At 37.9% G+C, this 17,782-nt stretch overlaps 1 protein-coding gene across 1 annotated transcript; it reads right to left on the bottom strand.

The window, feature by feature from the left end:
- Window positions 1–16,364: 16,364 nt before the first annotated feature.
- On the bottom strand, window positions 16,365–17,025 carry LOC125474037 (40S ribosomal protein S16-like). Its single transcript, XM_048577462.1, has one exon. It carries the CDS (start codon window positions 17,008–17,010, stop codon window positions 16,573–16,575), a length of 438 nt encoding a protein of 145 aa, XP_048433419.1. The 5' UTR covers window positions 17,011–17,025; the 3' UTR covers window positions 16,365–16,572.
- Between the last annotated feature and the right edge of the window lie 757 nt (window positions 17,026–17,782).

Here is a 17,782-nt window from a genome sequence, read left to right as displayed (position 1 = left end):
AGCCGCACATTATTCGTCATATATTCCATAATTTTTAAAAACCTAGCAACCATCCAAATCCATCCACTTAACCCGTGCATCACACATTATTTCACCCTAATATTCCCTAAGCCGCCAGCCATTCCCTTAATTCCCCCCCCCCCAAAAACCGTGCAGCCATTCCACACTTTTTCATTCATTGCCGCAGCAATATATCCCATTCATTCCAGTTTTTAATCAGCACATTCTATATTATTTAACCCTAATTTCCTATCATAGCCGCAGCCATATTTTTCCCATAAAAAAAACCCAATCAGCCGCAACACTTTCACCCTAACAGCCGCAGCTTTATCCCATTTTTTCACAATTCTGCCGCAGCCACCAATTCTCCCCATTCACTTCCATCCGCAGCCATAACATCCCATTATCCCACTTAATTTCTGACCTAGGCCGTGCATCCAATAATACATTCCAGCAGCCGCATATTTCCCCAAAAAAAAAGCATCCTGCCGCAGCAAATCTTCCTGCACCATTCCAGCCGCAGCCTTCCTTCACACTTTCCACCACCATACAAACCTTCACACACCACCCCATAGCCTTGCCGCTTCCCTAAACCACCTTAAATCTATCCCTAACCCAGAAAACCATCCAAAAACCACCCATAACCAAACTGTCGCAGCAAGGAGAAGAGGAAAGAGGACTTAGACGCGCAGAAATTCAAGTGGATTCGTTGGGCGTTCTAGGTGTAATCCATCCTTTGTTCTTTATGTTTAAATTCAATTTTATTTTTCTTGTTGTGACCATGAGAGGCTAAATCCCCCTAGTTAGCTAGGGGGTAATTCGAAACCATGTTTATGCTTGCAATATGAATTGATTACTTTTGGTTGGAATTTCATAAGTTGTGGATTCAATTCGTTCATCTATTTGATTGATAACTTATTTGTGTATGTTGATTGAGAGTGCACGCTTAATTTTCATGCATGAATATGATGCTAGATTATGAGGGAGTTTCACCTAATAGTTACAATCTTATAATCACAAGTAGTGAAGGTCGCTTGAAAACGATCGCGTTGAATGAATTCTTAGCATAAGTTTCATGCAATTCATAGTAACGAATGCTTCGTCAATGCTTATGTTTTTCATAGAACTTAATGATTCTTGCTTGTATCTCTATTATGCAATTCATGTAGGGAACTTGTAGGGAATGTTTTGGGTTGTCGTATGCAATCATCCAACTTAATAACTTGTGGAAAAACTGAGGGTTAATTAGTGCAATTCACGGTTAATTTGGGGCGTTGAGTTTCATAATTTATCGAAAGACCAACTGAAAATCATTTTGTATGCAAGTGTAACATGTGTGGAGAAGAACCTTCTAGCTAGCATTCATTCCATATTTCATCACATTCATATTTAAATTCTGCACTTAAATTACAATTGTTGCATTTAATTTATTTTCGTTAAAACCACAATCCCCCTTTACCTTAGTGTCTAATTTAGTTAGAAAGTGTTTTAATTTGTGTTTATAAGTGTTTTGTATTCTTTGAGTCTTTTGATTTGTTTGAGTGTTTTTATTGTTAGTTTTGCATTCTTTGAGTCTAGTTTAATATTTCAAACTTTATTTTACGTTTTTGAGTCAGTTTCCAAGTGATTTTGCAATCCCTCCTAATCCCCGGTTAAGAACGATCCCTACTTATTTATATACTACAATTGTCACAAGAGGGTTTTAATTTGTGTGCTTACTTAGTTAGCATCAGATGCATAATCAAACTTTCTGGTACTGATGCGAGATTTATACGCACACAAATTAAACCCTCTTTTTGTCAATTATAGTATAAGTATAAGTAGGGATCGTTCTGGACCGGGGATTAGGAGGGATTGTTAACCACTTGGATTTGACTTCAAAAACGTAAAAACAAGTTTAAAACACTATACTAAACTCGAAGAATGAAAAACTAAAAGTAAGAAAGATTAAGACTAAAACTTAAACAAAATATGGGGGGGGGGGATTTAGGTTTGGACGAGATTAAACTAAAGTGGATAGATTGCAAAGAAAACAAATTGTAAATACGAAATTGACGGAAATGAATGGATGGGAAAGCTAGCTAAGGGGTTCTTCTCCACACATGTTATACTTGCATACAAACCGATTTCTAATTGCTTTTCAATAAACCATGAATTCTCAACGCCCCGGGTTAATTAGGTCCGCTTAAATTAACCGTCAAGTTTTCCTTAAGTTAATGAATTGGATGATTGCATACGACAATCCAAAGCATTCCTCACAAGTTCCCTACATGAATTGCATAATAGAGATACAAGCAAGAATCATTAAGCATCATGAAAACTATAAGTGTTGACGAGGCATTCGTTACCATGATTGCATGAAACTTATGCCAAGAATATGTTTAACGCGATTGTTTATAAGCAACCTCCACTACTTGTGAATACAAGTTCATAACTATTACGTGAAACTCACTTATATTCTAGCGTCAAATTCATGCATGAAAATTAAGCGTTCATTCTTAATAAACATACATAAATAGGTTATCAATCAAACAGTTAAACAAATTGAATTCATAACTTATGAAACGTAATTAAAAGTAATCAAATCATATTACAAACATAAACATAGTTTCGAATCACCCCCTAGCTAAAGGGGGTTTAGTTCCTCATAACTTTGAAATCAAAGAAACACCTAAACATTCCAACAACTCAAAACTTGAATTGTATGAACGTTTAAGCACTCTTTTCTTCCATTTCTCATACGTACAAAACAAAGAGAATTAAAATGAAACTTTAAAATCAAAGAAACACCTAAACATTCCAACAACTCAAAACTTGAATTGTATGAACGTTTAGGCACTCTTCTCTTCCTCGTTGTTGTAGCACAAGGTTTAAGGATAGGTTGGTTGGGGGGATGGAAGTGTTGGGGAATTATGGAAATGGATGAGGATTGGTGGAAATGGAAGATGGTTTTTTTAGGTGAATGTGGATGCATGGTTTAGTGGATGTAAAGGATAATGGGATGGTGTGGAATTAAAAGCTAAAAAAATGGGATAATGGGCATTTAAGTGTGAATGGAATGGTGGGATGCACTAATGGAAATTATGGAATGGAATGGTGGGATGCACTAATTAGGAGGAAGAATTAGGGTGAAGGGCTTAATGCATGGATTTTGGGCCTAAAATGCCCCCCCTTGCATGGCAAGGGAAAGGACTTGGGCTAAAGCCCACGGCAATGGCTCTAAAATGGGCTAAGGTTAGGGTTTAGGTGCGGCATAGGCTTAGGGTCCACAAAGAGTTAGGGTTTAGGTCATCTAAAAGCCCAAAGCCAAGAATAGAAACTCACGACAATGGAAACCTCCAAGAATAGAAACTTCCAACTTTAGAAACTTTGGTTGCCAATTCCGACTTCTTTGCTCTTCACTTTCATTTCTTCATTTCTTGAACTCCTTTGACCTTCAACCACGTTCATTCCTCGTGCTCCATTTACATAAACCACATTCCAGCTCAGTTTTGCTCCAAAAGCTCCAAATTGCATCATTTCATGTAATATGTCCTTTAAACCTGAAAACACAAGAAAGTAGCTGAAAAGACTACTTTAAGGAAGAAAACATAACAAAAATGCATAAGAACTAGCTAACTAAGGCGCATAAATATGCTTCTATCAAATTCCCCCACACTTAGCTTTTGCTAGTCCTCGAGCAAAACAAAACAACTAAAGTAAACAAGCTGAAACAAAATAAAAAAAACATAAGCTAAACCTTCCAACGGTTGCCTCAGGGATTTCCAATGAAACATGACATGTCAAAAATCATTACTCACATAGCTTTTAGTCTTACTTCCCCTCAAGCACATACTTAATCATAGTCACCATTCACTAGTTCTCATTTAATCAATTAAAACACATTTTGCATGTAGTAACATGCCTTAGAGAATTCCCTCAATTCCTCACTAGTTATGCACTCAATTTTCACTCAGATTTTCTGACTACACACCCTACACTAGTTATATGTGAGAAGATTGATGTAAACATGAAAGACTAGTACTCACATAGGTTATAACAAAGAATGCACTTTCTGGAGTAATTAAACGTGTTTAGATATGATCTCATGAATGGAATGCTACTACTTAGATGCGAGAACCAGTGACACCATATGCTCATACCAAATTCAAACTCCACAATTGAAATGCACAACACTCAAGATAGAAGTAGAGGGTTGTAACGGGGCTTGGGGTGTTGGCTAACAAGGAAAGGTAGGGATAAACAAAAGTTCTTTCAGCAATAATAAGTAAAGTAATGAAATTAAGACCTAGAATTCCCTTAGAATGCAGAAATCAACTTTTAAACAATTAGGGGAGATTCAAACAACTCGTAGGGCCTAATTCATTGTTTTGGGCCCTTACTTCAACAAACAATACTTTGGAACTCTTTTTCAAATTTTTTTTTTTTTCTTTTTCTAGCCGTGCCTATGGCACATCAACTTACATCAATAAAAATTCCCCCACACTTATTTCCTGCAACACATTAATCAAAAGGAATTCCTTGCTTACTATGCTTCAAGAACAAGGGTAAGGATGGTCCTAATCTAGGCTAGGTGAGGATAATGCGGGTTAACAAAGAATATGGGCTAACACGGCTCAATGGGGTTAAACTTAAACACAAAATGAGTGAAGGGCACATGGCTGTTTGGCTTTGATGGTAGTCACTACACAACTTCATCTTGAATATGTGGTATGCAAATCAATGACATGCTTTGAATGAAATGGGCATGAGTTCTAGCATTTGGAACTAAGTGATGAAACGCCTTCTAAGTAGTAACCAAACAAAGAATAATGAGATCATGCAACGACTTTAGAAAACAATGACGCACAGATTATTACTCTCCAAATAACTTTTAGGCTCAAGTCTCACAGGGATGTAGCGTTTGTTTGAGTTCCTTCCTTCAAGCATGTTACAAAAACTAATTTTTATTATTTGTGATTACATGTGAATTCGTAAACTATAACGACAACCAAGCATAAACCAAAGAGTATATCATGAAGGAAAAATTTTGTCCTAGCTAAGAACATGTAAGAACATTTGAATACATATGCAAACTAATAACTCTTTAAAGTAGGCATGCATTCAAAAACAATTCATAAAACCCATGACTTTCAAAGCCTAGTATATGGTGAACCATAAGACTCTTTAACAAAATTAAAGAGAATAAGAATTTAGAGATTCTTTACCCTTGAAGCTCATCCTTGATTACACAAGGGATTCACCCAAGTGGAGGGCCTTCAAGTCACCTCCTTGCTCCTTGAATCTTCCTTGTGATTTCCTCCCTTTTAGTGCTCCTTTTCTTCTTTGAGGATTTGAGGATTTGTTCTCCAAAACACCAAAAGTTTGGTGTCTCTAAGTCTCCACACCAAAGATCTTGTGTGAAGATGAAATGGATGACTTAGGTAAGAAAGATTGCTAGATGTTCCTTACCTAAGGTAATGAGAGAATAGGTTTCACCCAAATTCAATTAGAAACCCCTTAAGGTGAAATGGCTATAAAGATGTATTTATACCACCTCACAATGGAGTGGCAAACTTGCAATTAAGCCAAGTTCACTACCCTTAAGGTTATGGCCGGCCATTAGTTGTTATTGGGCTTAATTGCCCATTTTGTTTTAGTTGTCATACAATCTTAAACATAATGGGCCTTGTGGGCCAAAACGTTTTTGTGCCCCGAAGCCCAAAACTAACTTAAACGCCCAATACGAACGTTTCGTATAATTAATTAACTATTTAATTAATCTTGACCATTCTTCAATTAAACCATTTAATTGCTTATCCATTTCATATAATTTCTTCACTTATATCTTTACTCGGTGTACGATCCATTAGGTTCCAATTAGCGAGGTAGTGGGCGATGTTACTCATAACGATCGATTGTGAATTGAAACCACATTTCAATTCTCCCTTAAATTAGTGTTTGCTAATCTTTAGGGCTTCCACAAACCATGGGTGACGCCTAGCAGCATGTCATGGTTACCCAAGCTAAGTAGAAGTGGTTGGAGAACCTATCCAGTTACAACTACAATGCAATACGGTCCTTCTCTAATACAATACTCTTAATCACATTGTTTGAGTGATAGTTTGTTTCATGTCTACTATCCAATGTGATACTTCTTTATATGATTCAATCGAATAAGATTTGGAACATCTTCCTTAGTCATATTCATATGCTTTGGCCAAAGACTCTCGAATCATATCTTAGAGTATTCTCCTTCCATCATGGAAGGTTAGAGATCCCTTGTTGTACATTCATATGCCTACATGACTAGATAGCTTGACCCCAACAATGCCGTGGACACTCCAATGGAATGCCATTGACATAATCAAAGATCAAGGACCTAACCATTAGACATCAATGATGCCTCAGGTCAAAGGACTACTTTGCATATTGCAACTATTGAGTTCTTACATGACATGTATGTTCGAACTCTTGTTTGATCGTAGTTCAGTGTACTCGATTACTCTTTCGAGCACCTATGTGTTTGCCTTAGTGTCCAACACCAAATGACTTGAGACTAGTTCATACTCACGCTTTGAGTCGACATAACACATACTAACCTTAGCGGATTGTCAATGCCCAATTGGCAATCCTATGGCTAGGAACGTTTTAGGAATGAACATAAGAGAAAGGTCTCGTCAATTTAACTAACTTAAATCACTTGTCTCTTAGATCAAATACATTCCTTGGATTCCCTTATTGCTTAAACACAAGATACTATAAATAGTGATTAACAATAAGCTTTGCCCTTCTATTAAACATATAAAAGTTTAACACAATAAGTATTCCAAAAAGCTATTACATCAAATGAGTGGCTTTGTGGGCATACTTCCAACATATCAAACGTCCATCCATGTTTGTAACTTTCTTTAACCATCATGCAATTAAAAACCAAATCCTCATCATTGTGTTGGAAGGTGACCTACGACACAAACACACAAAAACAACTCTTTTTGGGTTTTTCAAAACAATTTTTCAAATTTTTATGGTATTTTCGGATTTTTAAGTCAACACACACTAAAACAGTTTAAAAACATTTTAAAACAGCAAGGAACAACACTTGAAGTTATGGGTGATAAAATCCAACAAATTTGCATCAACATACTTAGTTACCCCCCACACTTAAATCAAACATTGTCCTCAATGTTTTAAGCTTAAAACACACCAAACAAAAGAAAACATATAAAACAACAACTAAACATACTAAACATACTAAACATGGCAGAATGTATCTATCAAAGAGAAGAGTTTTAGAGATGCAAATCTGGTTGTGGAGTGTAAATTCCATCTTCTCCTTGGTGATTGCAGTGAGGCTTCATCTTGAGTGATTCCACAGGCTTACTCTTGAAATGCGCTGCTCCCATCGTTGATTTTCCTTTGTGCTACTCGTGAACTGGGTAGCAGGCTTCCTTTGGTCTCCCCCGAAGGTCTGAGCTTCCTCCTTTTATCTGTTTCTTTGTTCAATCTCTCCAATTTGTATTGAAGAGGGTTAGAGGATAGCTCGGCAAAGCTAGGTAAGCAACCAGGGAATAGAGTCCAGATAGACTCCAAGTGTCGGCTGATTGCTTCTTTCACTTTGTCATGCAAGTAATATCAAGGACAAAGGAAAAGACAGGGAAAGAGCATGATATGAGATACCTTTGCTTTTGCCCTTGATGATATGAGATACCTTTGCTTTTGAAGAAGCGGTGAATGAATCAGCACATGTATTTGTGGTGCTGTTTCCTCCTGGGTCATCTGTACTCCAGGCATCTGGTATCATCTTTGGGGAAGAAGAAAAAATTGAGTATTTTGAAAGGCTTTGCTGGGAGTGCGCCCTCAGAGGTGAGAAAGAGTTGGGCATTTTCTTCAGTTCTGCTTTGCCAAAAAATGAAGGTCGACATATATAGGGAATTCAATAGCAAGTGGTGATACTGTTCTTTTACCGTTGTCGACAAACATTTTGATCCCGTAAATCCGGCTTTTTGGAATAGTGACGACTCTTCGATCTTTGAAGACGCCTCTTCGATAAAGCTGCACGCGTTTTCTGAAAAGCAGATAAAGCGTCGCCGAACTTTGCGCTTGTCGACTAAAGACGTGTAGTTGCGATGATGGCCTCCACGTGTTGAACGCGATATCTGAAAAGCCGAGGCTTTTTGAATTGGTGGACGCGTTGCCTTGGCTTTTTATAGAGCTATCGATCACCGCCAACTTACACACTCTGAAGATTTTCCATTCTTGAAACTCGTCTCCGGCCCTTTTGAAAATCTACTCCGTCCACCCCTTCTCTTTTAACTTCGTGAACAATGGCTAGCTCATCCAACCCATCGAACCTTTGCTTAGATTTGATTCTAAGCAGTGATCCAGTCGCGTCTTGTCAGGGTAAGGTATAGTGCCCGTCTTTCTTATCTTCCCATGGCCCTCTTACAGATGAGGACTCAGTGATGACGGATCCCACAACGGCTACGATAGTGGCTCAGAACCTCCTCACTCCCAAAGACAGTCAGCTGCTTTCAGGACGGTCCGATGAGTTGGCCGTTCAAGAATCCCTGGCTCTGAGTGTTCAGTGCACTGGCTCTGTGTCCAACATGGGCCAACGCCTTCTTGCTCGCTCCCGACAAGTTGAATCCTTGATGGCGGAGGTGGAGAGTCTTAAGCAGGAGATCAAACAGCTTAAGTACGAGAACCGAAGTTTGCACGTGCTTGCCAACAATTATTCAACAGGCATGAAGAGGAAGCTTGATGAGCTTGATGACCGTCAACGGTTTGCAGCTTTCTTCCAGAGGCACCTCTTTCCTGGGTCATCCAGCGTTCCACCAAGGTTTGAGGCCTTGAATGATCTATCTTCGGTGCCTCCCGCTCCGATGCCTTCCGCTCCGATACCTCCTGTTCCGAGAGTGTTGCCACGTAGTGGGGCCTCAAGTACACAACCTTTGTGAAGACTCCATCTTTCTGCCATATTTTTTTTTTTTTTTTAATCACTCGGAAATCAATAAACAAGCTTTAGTTTTATTTACTGTATTGGGTTGCCTCCCAAGTAGCGCTTTCTTTTACGTCTTGCAGTCGGACGAAGAACCCAATCACTCCAGGATATGTTCACGAATCGGATGAGAACTCCGAGTCATGAACTAGTACCTAAAACAAGAAACAAAACAAATTTAAGAATCTGGAAAAATAAAAACAAACGAAAATAAAACAATCCAAGGGATTAGCAAAGTTGCTAATCCCCGGCAACGGCGCCAAAATTTGATGCGAGATTTATACGCACACAAATTAAACCCTCTTTTTGTCAATTATAGTATAAGTATAAGTAGGGATCGTTCTGGACCGGGGATTAGGAGGGATTGTTAACCACTTGGATTTGACTTCGAAAACGTAAAAACAAGTTTAAAACACTATACTAAACTCGAAGAATGAAAAACTAAAAGTAAGAAAGATTAAGACTAAAACTTAAACAAAATATGGGGGGGGGGATTTAGGTTTGGACGAGATTAAACTAAAGTGGATAGATTGCAAAGAAAACAAATTGTAAATACGAAATTGACGGAAATGAATGGATGGGAAAGCTAGCTAAGGGGTTCTTCTCCACACATGTTATACTTGCATACAAACCGATTTCTAATTGCTTTTCAATAAACCATGAATTCTCAACGCCCCGGGTTAATTAGGTCCGCTTAAATTAACCGTCAAGTTTTCCTTAAGTTAATGAATTGGATGATTGCATACGACAATCCAAAGCATTCCTCACAAGTTCCCTACATGAATTGCATAATAGAGATACAAGCAAGAATCATTAAGCATCATGAAAACTATAAGTGTTGACGAGGCATTCGTTACCATGATTGCATGAAACTTATGCCAAGAATATGTTTAACGCGATTGTTTATAAGCAACCTCCACTACTTGTGAATATAAGTTCATAACTATTACGTGAAGCTCACTTATATTCTAGCGTCAAATTCATGCATGAAAATTAAGCGTTCATTCTTAATAAACATACATAAATAGGTTATCAATCAAACAGTTAAACAAATTGAATTCATAACTTATGAAACGTAATTAAAAGTAATCAAATCATATTACAAACATAAACATAGTTTCGAATCACCCCCTAGCTAAAGGGGGTTTAGTTCCTCATAACTTTGAAATCAAAGAAACACCTAAACATTCCAACAACTCAAAACTTGAATTGTATGAACGTTTAAGCACTCTTTTCTTCCATTTCTCATACGTACAAAACAAAGAGAATTAAAATGAAACTTTAAAATCAAAGAAACACCTAAACATTCCAACAACTCAAAACTTGAATTGTATGAACGTTTAGGCACTCTTCTCTTCCTCGTTGTTGTAGCACAAGGTTTAAGGATAGGTTGGTTGGGGGGATGGAAGTGTTGGGGAATTATGGAAATGGATGAGGATTGGTGGAAATGGAAGATGGTTTTTTTAGGTGAATGTGGATGCAAGGTTTAGTGGATGTAAAGAATAATGGGATGGTGTGGAATTAAAAGCTAAAAAAATGGGATAATGGGCATTTAAGTGTGAATGGAATGGTGGGATGCACTAATGGAAATTATGGAATGGAATGGTGGGATGCACTAATTAGGAGGAAGAATTAGGGTGAAGGGCTTAATGCATGGATTTTGGGCCTAAAATGCCCCCCCTTGCATGGCAAGGGAAAGGACTTGGGCTAAAGCCCACGGCAATGGCTCTAAAATGGGCTAAGGTTAGGGTTTAGGTGCGGCATAGGCTTAGGGTCCACAAAGAGTTAGGGTTTAGGTCATCTAAAAGCCCAAAGCCAAGAATAGAAACTCACGACAATAGAAACCTCCAAGAATAGAAACTTCCAACTTTAGAAACTTTGGTTGCCAATTCCGACTTCTTTGCTCTTCACTTTCATTTCTTCATTTCTTGAACTCCTTTGACCTTCAACCACGTTCATTCCTCGTGCTCCATTTACATACACCACATTCCAGCTCAGTTTTGCTCCAAAAGCTCCAAATTGCATCATTTCATGTAATATGTCCTTTAAACCAGAAAACACAAGAAAGTAGCTGAAAAGACTACTTTAAGGAAGAAAACATAACAAAAATGCATAAGAACTAGCTAACTAAGGCGCATAAATATGCTTCTATCAGGTACTCAACGAAGCTTACAGGGCCCAATTTCACTAGCCAGGGCCTTCCTAGAATCCCATTATAGGGAGCCAGGTCGCTGACTATGATGAACGTCTGCTTTGAGACTACTGGTGGTGTTCTCATGTCGAGTGTTATGTTGCCAATAACAGTTGAGGTGTATCCATTGAATCTGGAGAGTACCTCTGCTAGGCGTATTATCGTGCTTTACAGGCCCATCTTCTGAATGACAGATAGCTGAACTCCAAAATATCGAGGTTTTTTTTGTGATGAAACTCAAAACTTCACAGTTTGTGCATTTGATTAAATTATAAAAATATCAGTCTGATTAGTAGCGGACCATTGGCCCAACTCCAAAATCTTAACAAATATATAGTCTAAAACAAATTGGCCTTAGCAAATATATATACACATATGACTAATGTGAGATCTTATTCTTCAACACTTCCCCTCACGAGTGACCCCACATAGGGCCACAAGGGAAACCAATTCTCACATGGAGAACTAGCCAAGTCCTTATATTGGAACTAACACCAATCTTTTCAAGAACTCGGTCAGTCGGTATGTAGCATATGGAGTCAACACTAATATTTTTTAAGCTCTAGTCATTCAGCTACCTTAAGTTGGAACTAGTAACTCGGGCCAGGACGTGTAGAGAGAATAGTCTACTCTAATACCATGCTACCTTTGGATTGGTTTTTATGTGCTAATCTAGTGTTCTGGAATGCTTCGTGTATTTCTTAAGAGGCAATATACACGCATAAAAAGGCAACAAATCCTCGGAGTCTATCAACTCACACCAACAAAAATAAATCAAATTACGTACGTTTGCTGCAGGATAATTCGAATCAGATTACAAAATGCTAACCAAAGAAAGAATCAAACCAAAATTAATATTTATTCGATATAGTTTTGGCAACTGCATTAAAGAAAATATTGTGCTATAATATCATCTATCAATCGATCACACTATATAAGCACAGACCTCTCTGTACATTTTACATTTTATCTTTCACAAGACCATGGCATCACCCCAGTTTCAATTTGTTGTCATTTTCCTCATGATTTCCCGTGTGCTGGTAAAATTCTCCACCTCTTTCTCTAACTTCTTTTTCTTTTTTTATATTGTTTACGTTCAAAGATACATGTCTCTCTACCTACAAATCACATATGCGCATAAATAACTCAGTAAAAACTCATAATTTTTATCTGTATGTTAGTCAAATTGTGATTTGTAGATGAGAAAGAATTTGCTCCTTCTCAATGAGGAATCAAGTTCTTTGTTTTTTTAGGGTTTCCAAATGTCTTTAAGCCCTATATTATTGTACTAAGTACTTACATGGATTTACAAATATTTAGCATGAACCATCATTTGACGGTCAAATATATGCTCCTTGAGTGTGTCCTTACAATATTTGATTGTTAGATTTATAAGCATCGTAGCCAAATCATACATTATAAAATGTCTTTAACATGACAAATTGACCATTTTTTTTTTCTTTATTTATAGACTTGGATGTACGAATCGATGGGAAGTATCCTGATTGTGACTGGGATGGTCCATGCTCAGCTGACGATCGCTGTGATGGTCGCTGTAAGGGCAGCAAATGTACTCAAGTTGTATGTATGTATAATGATCTGAACCCGCCGACGTTAGCCTGTTGTTGCCGAAAATCTTAACCGGGTGCAAGTTCAAGTTCAAAGGAATAGACAGTGGATAGTGAAAAGAAAAGAGAATGTTTCATCATTTGCTTATATTTCATGTTATGATTTGAGTTTGGATGATGTTGGGAACAGTACTTGCATTCTCCTCTTGGGGATGAGCTCATTTCTCAACTTGCAAATAACGTATTTTTACCATTGTAATTTCATAATTAGAATTGTTTAATTTCGTACTTTTCATTTGAAGATGTAAAAAATATCATTCGAATTAAAAACCGTTTAGTAATTCAAATGTAATAAATAAACAGCGGTGTAAATACCAAGTAAAACATTAAAGATGAACTGTTTATTTATTTGATATATATGACTAAATCATACTGTCAAATTATTGTAGAAAGGTGGGGTAATATTGTCAAACTACATGTAGTCTCTCCAGGATTTCCCTTAATATAAAAGGTCAAATAAGATCCACAAGCTTCCTCCATTACCGGAATTTAATTGTGCAAAGTAAACCTACAAGCTGACGCTGCAGATGATATGAAGTAAAATAAAAAACATCAAACACATCTCAGCTGGGATTAAACGCAAGAAAATTAAGAAGTGGTCCAAGTGGATATGAAGGTACTTCAAAGTCAAACACATGACCTCGAATGGTTAATCCCAAGAAAATTAAGTCGTCCAAGTGGATATGACTGTACATCAAAGTCAAACACATGATCTCAAATGGCGGAAATACACTTAACTGACAAAGGTTAAAAAAAAAAATAACGTGCTTTTTCGGGTTGAGTTGAGCTTTGAGAAATTTTATTCGAATTCAGGATTGTATTTTTACATCCAATCCATCATTGTCTTTAATTCTTAATCTTTCTATGAGATTAATATCCAGAATCTACACCCAACATTATGTCTGAAATATAGTCACACATTCTCTTATATTTTCACACCCGACCAACCTAAATTGTCAATAGTGAATTTCGGTTCAGCCGACAAAAGTAAAAATATAGTACTTGATACGGGCGGGCCAAATCGAAGATCGCTACGCTCAAGTTCGGTTTATTTCATTTTTTTTTCAAGGCAAGCTAGGCTAAGCTTGCTTCTTGTACAAAGCGAGTTTGAGCGAGCTTAAAAAATTCAAGCTCTACAGAAAGCTGAGTTGTGAAGTAAAAAATCCCTAAAATGTTTATGAAGACAAGCAAGAATCGAACTTAAAACCTCTCTTCTAAGTGAGAATTAAACTTAAGACCTCTTTTTCAAGTGAAGAGAATTACTATTATACTGTAATACTAAGTGACAACAGTGCTAGATTTTAGTTCATTGAACAGAAGATTTTAAAGAGAGATACTTGCGGTCATTTCCTTGGAAGTAGAAATACCTACACAATGGGCGTGTTTACTAATCGGGATTGGAATCGAGAGAAACGGAATTGTACGTTTCCCAATCCATTTCGACGTTTACAAGCAATTAGGGAAGCAGAACTTCTGTGGGGACCACCCAATATCATGAATTCAATTCCAGAATTGCCCGGAATTGGATCACTCTATAGGGGTAGTATTTGAGTTCCGGGTAGAACACTCCAGCAGGAATCAAAATTTTGTACCCAAAATACCCATGTATACTCCTAAACACCTCTACCTTCATTCAAACCAAAACACCATATTTCTATCTTCCCCAAATAGCCAAACGATCAAAGTTTCGTGCTGTTTCCAGAAAACCAAGCCCCTCTGCGTTCACAGCACCCAACAAGAAGAAGAAGAAGACGATGAAGAAGAAGAGAAAGCAATGAACCTGAAGCAACTTACCAGAAGGGGAAGAAAGCCCACGTAGCTACGGTGAGCGGGAAAATGCAAAGCCTTCGTGTTCTCTCTCCTCTCTCTCTTTCTCTCTCTTCTGTGTGTGCAGAGCAGAATATGGAACAACAATGATGTAGAGAACCCGTGGGTTCTAGAAAGCGGTTGGGAGACTTATTTCAGTGTTAAATAGGCACCAATATTTTCCAATGGTGCCAGCCAGCCAATATTTTCCAACACGAATTGTATATATTTTAATAAAACTATACATACATACATACATATATATATATATATACATATATGTTTTGGGTGTGCGTATGTATATATGTTTGTATACATGTTTGTGTGTGTGTATGTATGTGTGAAATTGTATTAAAAAGTGGAAATTTTCTATTATTTAGATTAAAGGTACTTTAGTAATCATAATAATTTTCATTCCGATTCAAATGAACTGGTAAATAACTTATATGAATTTCGTTTTATTTTTACTCCGATTCCAGAACATTTAAGTAAACAGTTTCAACAAAGACTTTCCAATAGCCAGTAGGGCAAAAGCCTTTTTTGGGAGTCCAAGGGTGCCGCCCCCTACTACCCAATTCCTGTCTTCGGAACTACGAAGATAGGTTCATGTTTCTACATTGCACACGCCTGTGTAACACATAACTGCAAAAGCAACGCATTCCACCACAAGGGCCAAATCACAAGATGCATGTACAGCGTCAAAGTACATGAGGCGGCACACACAATGACCATACTGCACAGCTATGCTTTCCATCCAATAGGGCTGAATGTTTCCACTTTCAGCATTGATTTCCTTTCTTTCAAAAATCGAAGTTTGGCACACACACAGAAATAACACAAAAAGCAAAATTTAAAAACACATGTTAAACTCCAATCGGCAAGAACCTCACGAACAATGCACAATTACAGGACAGATCAATGACTTGATTATACAAACTAATGACTCATCCTACAAGCGTGAAGCTCTAGATTAGAATAGAAGAAACACGGCTTCTGAGCATTTATAACAACATAGACATATTACCATATACATGGTGAAAAAGTGAACCAAAATCAATTCATAATATCAGAAGTGCGCATGGAAAAAGGCTGATCAACGAGACCTAGATCATCAAACTAAAAACATTTTGTACCCAACATAGGCAAACCTAAGTAAACCGTGCATTGCAGGGATCCAAGCAAATCATTCAATGGCAATGCAAAATCCTATCAACATCCATCGAAACAAACTGCTCCGCCTAGCAATGAGCTTAGACAGTTTATACACAACACAACTTATGGTGAGTCTAATCAATCACAGAAAACCGAGGGACTGCATTGCCAAGAATCAAAACATTGTATAATTGGTAAAGCATAGGAAACCGGGGAAGACATTTTCCTTGAACAATAACATTAAACAAATGCTAAAGCATAGAAAACCAGGGGACGGCATTCCATGGAACGAAAACATTATACAAACGCTAAAGCATACTAACCCTAAACCCTAAACATTGTATAATTGGTAAAGCATATAAAACCGGGACGACATTTTCCTAGAACAAAAACATTATACAAATGCTGAAGCATAGAAAACCAGGGGACGGCACTGCCTCAAACGAAAAGATTATACAAATGCTAAAGCATACTAAGCCACACAAATACAAATCCAAAAGATTTAGCCTTTTAAGCAACCCAAGAACCAGACAACGGCAATCATAAAACTTAACGGTAATAAATAATGCCTTGATATCTAATTTCTGGATCAACCGAAACACAGCAATTAATTGAAGCATGTCATATTTAATATCGTAACGATTCAACATCCAAAATACTTAAAAAAACAATAAAGTCTTCATGATCAAAATTCTGATAAAATATAAAATACCCATCAACTTCCGACTCCTTGAAACAAAATCCATGAACTTGAAACCAGAAACTGAAACGAAGGAGCTAAATCTGTCCAACTTTCGCCCTCCATTTGGCCCAAATCAACGGTAAGACTTCTGGAACCTAGCACGAGCACCGCGACCACCGAACTTCTTAGGCTCGCAGCGCCTCGGGTCGGCAACAAGGAGGGTTCTGTCATACCGGACAAGAATGTCCTTAATCTCCTTCTTGCTCTGCTCATCGACATACTTCTGGTAAAAAGCCACAAGAGCCTTGGCGATGCTCTGGCGGATGGCGTAGATCTGTGAGGTGTGACCGCCGCCCTTGACGCGGATGCGCATGTCGACTCCGGCGAAGCGCTGTCGGCCGAGGAGGAGAATGGGCTCGTAGGCCTTGAAGCGGAGGATCTCGGGCTCGACGAGCTCGATTGGGCAGCCATTGATCTTGATGAGGCCGCGGCCGCGCTTGCAGTAGGTGACGGCGACAGCGGTCTTCTTACGACCGAAGCACTGCACTGACTCAATTGCGGGAGTCGCCATTGCTAGGGTTTGGATTATGCTCTCTGAATTGGCGAATGAAAAACCCTAAACCTAGAGGAAGTGGCGTGTGCTGATAAGTGAGGGTATTTATATGATGTTCTTAGGGGTTTTCTGTGTGGACCCAATTACAAGCGGGCTGCTGTTTCGGGCTTAATAGGCCTAATGGGCTAAGTTCAAGCCTCAAACTCTTTTTGATAATTTGAAATTTGGTTCAGATACAAATCCACGCCCAATAAAAAGTTATGAAAATTAATGAAAAGTTCAAAAAAAAAAAAATTTAGTTTTAATTAAAAATGACAAATAAATGTGTAGTGAATAGTACCAAGAAAAGATAAAAATGTGGTTTTTCGTTAAAAGTGAACAGTATCGGAATTGTTTCATTAAAACTCTCTAAAGAATTTGATTGAGTGACCAAATGTCAAATGGGTTGTGATTTCAGCATAGTATTTTTCACCTCCTGGTAATTTAGACTGTCACTTTACTTTAATTGTTCAATTTAACAGCTAGAAAACTAAAGGAGTGTATATGAGGTGAGAAATGGTGTGTGAAAAGCATTACTTCATGTGAAATACCCATGCACCATATACAAGGGCATCTCCAATGCTAGTCCTTAATGTTGTTCTCACCACTGTATAGACACCAGAAATTGAGTTCTAAGGTATAAGGACTAACCGGATACATAAGGCAAATGGTCACATATGGGGACAGTATAGGAACCAAAATGGTGGAGTCCTATGGGGCATTTTGGGTGAAAAACTTGCCCACCCACGTG

Source organism: the organism of the source record quoted next, unplaced genomic scaffold (assembly GCF_019419815.1).
Source record: "Pyrus x bretschneideri cultivar Hongxiangsu unplaced genomic scaffold, Pyrus_bretschneideri_v1 Contig115, whole genome shotgun sequence".
Lineage (NCBI taxonomy): Eukaryota > Viridiplantae > Streptophyta > Magnoliopsida > Rosales > Rosaceae > Pyrus > Pyrus x bretschneideri.
Note: the sequence above shows the minus strand (reverse complement) of the source record. Positions and strands in the feature narration are given on the sequence as shown.